Source organism: Kryptolebias marmoratus, linkage group LG19 (assembly GCF_001649575.2).
Source record: "Kryptolebias marmoratus isolate JLee-2015 linkage group LG19, ASM164957v2, whole genome shotgun sequence".
Taxonomy (NCBI): Eukaryota; Metazoa; Chordata; class Actinopteri; order Cyprinodontiformes; family Rivulidae; genus Kryptolebias; species Kryptolebias marmoratus.
The window spans coordinates 376,743-381,052 of NC_051448.1; the positions used below are offsets into that span (position 1 = coordinate 376,743).

At 40.4% G+C, this 4,310-nt stretch overlaps 1 protein-coding gene across 1 annotated transcript in view; it reads right to left on the bottom strand.

The window, feature by feature from the left end:
• Positions 1-656: 656 nt before the first annotated feature.
• Positions 657-4,310, bottom strand: part of col12a1b (collagen, type XII, alpha 1b) — a 75,170-nt gene continuing 71,516 nt past the window's right edge. The window contains 1 exon segment of the mRNA XM_037981692.1: positions 657-1,228. Within this exon segment, the coding sequence (XP_037837620.1) occupies positions 1,128-1,228 (101 nt within the window). The 3' untranslated portion in view covers positions 657-1,127.

The window sequence follows — 4,310 nt, forward strand, 5'->3', positions numbered from 1 at the left end:
GGATGGATGGATGGATGGATGGATGGATGGATGGATGGATGGATGGTGGATGGATGGATGGATGGATGGATGGATGGACAGTTTATATAAACTCTGTTTTATTCAAACTGTTTCTGCAAGGTGATTTATCTACAACAGGTAAGATATTTACTGTTTCTCTAACTTTTAAGCAAAATGCAAAAAGATCTGAATTATCCCTTTAATTAGAATAAAATACCAAATAAAGATTTAAAATGTTTTCATACTTTTAGTGAGATCAGATTAAAAAGTTTTATTTTGTGTCCAAATGTTTAAAAAAAGGATCCCTGATAAGCCATAACATTATGACCACTAAGGACATTTTGTGTTAAAGGATCAAAATAAGAAGAAAAACATCCAGAATGATGTTAAATTTAAAGAAAATGTTTTCAAACAGCACACCAGAGTAAAACTAGGAGTTTTTAGTTTTAAAAGCCCAAATCTAAAAGAATTACTTCTAATCAGACAATAAAACACCCGTTCATTCCAGCTGTTCGGACTCTTTCGTTCCTAATAGTTCCTGAGGAATTTCCTGCTGCGGTTCTGGACGTTCCTCCAGTTCTGAGTCTCATGAAGTGAAATAAAGATGACATCAGGCTGTAAGAATGTGTCTCAGAGCAAACAGAGTCCCACTCAGGTTGTGGTTTTCAGTAGTTTTATTGAAAAATGCCTCTTCTGTTTTCAAAAATAAATAAGAAAATCTGTCTGTGGAGCTGACAATCTGCAGTTAAAATTGAAACATTTGATTAAAACTAAAACATGAAGTAAATAAACTCCACAGACATCTGATTTTTCCACCTTCTGCTAAAATGAGCTGCGACAGAATGAAGGCAAACTGATAAATATCAAAGTTTAGAGATACACATGAAAGGCTGTATGTTTAAACTCAATGCAAATATATTACAGGCATGTAGGAGAAAAGCTCACAGGTTTTTATTCTTTCTAGGTAACTCCGCCCCCCCAGATGCTCCGCCCCCTCCCAACCCGTCATCGCCACATGAACAAATATTCACAAACACTTAAAGGTTTGTTTCTGATAAATCGCAGGTTTCAAACCCGACAAAACAAACAAACAAACACAGGTTTTTAACACAGACGACCCGGCTGCTCTATGATGTTTTGCGGTCTGACCCCGGTCCTGGTAGAGACCTCTTTCGGCGCCGGTTCTGCAGCTGGCGGTCCTCCTGGCGGACCGGGACCACCCGGGTTCCTGATTGGAGATAGTGTTCGGTCCATTTGAGTGTAAAGCTGGAAAACTTTGGTTCTGTTTCAGCATGCAGAGCAGAGCAGGTTAGCTGCGGTTTGACTGACAGGTGTTAGTAAACAGCAGGGGCAGGGCCACAGGAGAAGGGGCGGGGCTATGTGGTCTAACATGGAGGGCTTATTTCCTGCAGCTTTGATTCTCTTCTGCTTTTGAAAACTTCAAATATTTAAAGTAGAACAAAAGGTTCAGATGGGCTGAAAGATGTTAAAACAAATCAAAGTCAAGTTTCTGATTCAGACATTTTATATGCTGCTGATTTAGTGTTTTTTATAAAGTAAATGTTGCCGTTTGTCTCCACGGTGTACTGGTGGGAGGAAGCAGAACTGTTTTCTTTCTCACTGCAGGACTCAAGTTTGTTCTTCATATTATAACTGAACGTCCTGAAGTCACACACATGCTCAGAAGAAGACATGACGCTTTAAACTGCACGAAACGCTCTGTTTATGCATGCAGGTGAACCTCCCCTCCCTCCTGAGGGTCATGAGGGTCTTTATCTGACTTTAAGAGAGATGTTTGGGTCACATGCATGAAAACAATGGAGCATTAAGCCTGATGAAGTCATTTTCCCTCTAATTCACACCTTCATGCAAGTGACCCATCACCGCTGTGTGAGCCAGGCAAACTAAGACTCTAATGACCCTCAGGAGGGAGAGGAGACAGATTAATCTGCCTGTGAGTTTAGCTGTGTAAAAGGAGCATTCATGCAGCTGAAAGCTTGGAACTCCTCACTCCCCAGTTCTGAACTGACAGAACTTCCTGGATGGGAAGAGAAATGTCTTCAACTACAGGACAGAAGTCCAGATGCTGTGATTTTAAACCTTTAGGACTTTCTGGTTTGGACGGTTCTTCTGTGGTTCTGACAGACATGAAGAACCCAGTTCTGCTGGTTTGGACCACTGGGTTGTGTTTTTATTAGATTAAACTGATTAATATAAAAGAGGTAATTAAATACTGAGGATGAACCTTCTTTTCCAGGTATTAGTCAGGTGACCACGTCACATTTCACAGTGAAGGGATGTTTCATTGAAGTGAAGTAAATATCTTACCTGTTCCAGACAGATGGCTCTTTGAAGGATTTTAGTTTGGACAAACAGTTTAATTTATGAAACAATTGATCCTTGCATTCATGCACCAATGAGACTGGGACTAGAAAGGTCAGAGGTCAGGTGGAGACGCGTTCAGCTCGGCTGTACAGAGAATAAAAGCAGTAAATATTAACTCTCGTTTATTTCTTAGTTATTTTTTCACAGGAAGTGAAGATACTAAACATATCAGAGGGCAAATATCTACAGATGTGAGCTGGGAAACATCACCCTGAAGCTGTTCAGAACCACCAACAAACATGGCAGCATATCTTTGTTCAACGGCGAAGAATTTTAATCAAATCTGAAACAGACTGTTTCAAAATGTAGACATTTTGTTCAAACATCATGGAAATGCTTCACAATGAACACCGGCCCAGCTGGACTGTGAGGTCCTGCAGTCCTGGACAAAACTACATATTGTTCAGGAAATAGTCCTCACCACATAGCTAAGGTCCAGTGCCTCTTTAATATCTTCACTTTCAGCTCCGATATTTACTGCTCTTCTCATTAACAACAGCCGCCGAGCTGAATCTTTCTGTGTTCTCAGGCTGAATCTAGTTTGGGTCTCAGAGGTGCATTTGTGTTATGACTGACAGGATTAATCAGATTAACGAGCTAACGGCTAGTCTGAATTCAGGTCTTTAAAGTTTTCCTGCGATTCATCTAAACATTGTTTTATAAACCCTTATATCAGCAGAAGAAGATTTCTGCAGTAAGTGATACAGCTAGCTGCTGCTGCTCTTGTCAATAACCACAGAAATCTCTATAAATAACCAGGAGATGTTAAACGGATGATAATGGAAAGCTTTGTGAAGCTTTACTGTTCACATGAATCGCTATAAAACGTTGCAGATTTGAGCTGTTTTCAGGCGCAGAGATCCACTTTATCTCAGCTCCATTCAGACTAGCCATTAGCTCCTCAGTGAAGTTCTCCAAACTGAGACCGTTCAAAGAGGCATCTACAACAGGTTCCCACACTTCAAACTGTGAGCAGTTCCTGCAGCAGAAGACCAACTTCGGCTGAACACCGGTGTTCAGCAGTCCACCTCCGTTAGTAGTTGTTGTTAATTCACCTCTGTTAGTATTTGTTTGTTGTTTGTTGTTGTTGCCGTCAGAGCCGCAGCTGTGTTAGTGGTTTCCTGTGGCAGCGGTTGTTGTTGTTATCCTGTTTGTTTTTCAGGTCAGTGAAAGCAGCGCAGGCGGCATTAAAAGCCTACTATGATGAACCTGAAACAGGATGGGAGGAGTCAGTGAGGTCAGAAGGGTCAGAGTGCGTGGGTCCAGGAGGCGTTAGCAGCTTGAAAGTCAGTGTCTTACCTGCAGCAGACAAAGTGCTCTCAGTCTGGAGTCGAGCTAACAGCTAATCAGAGCAGGAACCGTTCAGGAGAGACGGACTTCCTGGACCGTGTGATATTACAGAAAGTGGCTTTAGTGAAAACTAGGAGTTAGTTAACTCAGAGTTCAGGGAATTTTTGAGTTTTAAGCTCCTAATAAAACTCAGAGTATAAAACAGTTTATGGTTCAGAGAATCTTCTGGAAAACACATTTTTTCAAATGCCCAAATTTTTAATATTAAAGTTTTTTTAAAGGATTGTGGTCCATTTAATTTCTTGAATTATTTGACTCTTTATTTAAATACTAAAAAGTCTGAATATTCACAGAAACATGCATCTATGGATAAACTCAGAGTTTGTTAAACCGTGCCGGACCGGAGGTCTATTTACGAAACGAAACGAAACAAAAGAAAAGAAACGAAAGAAAAGAAAAGAAAAGAAAAGAAAAGAAACCAAACGTAATTAAACATTTTGCTAAAACAGAAAAACTAAAATCTTTGTTTTTTTTCGGTTCTCTCCTGATTGGTTCCTGTCCTGATTGGTTCCTGTCCTGATTGGTTCCTGTTCTGATTGGTTCCTGTTCTGATTGGTTCCTGTCCTGATTGGTTC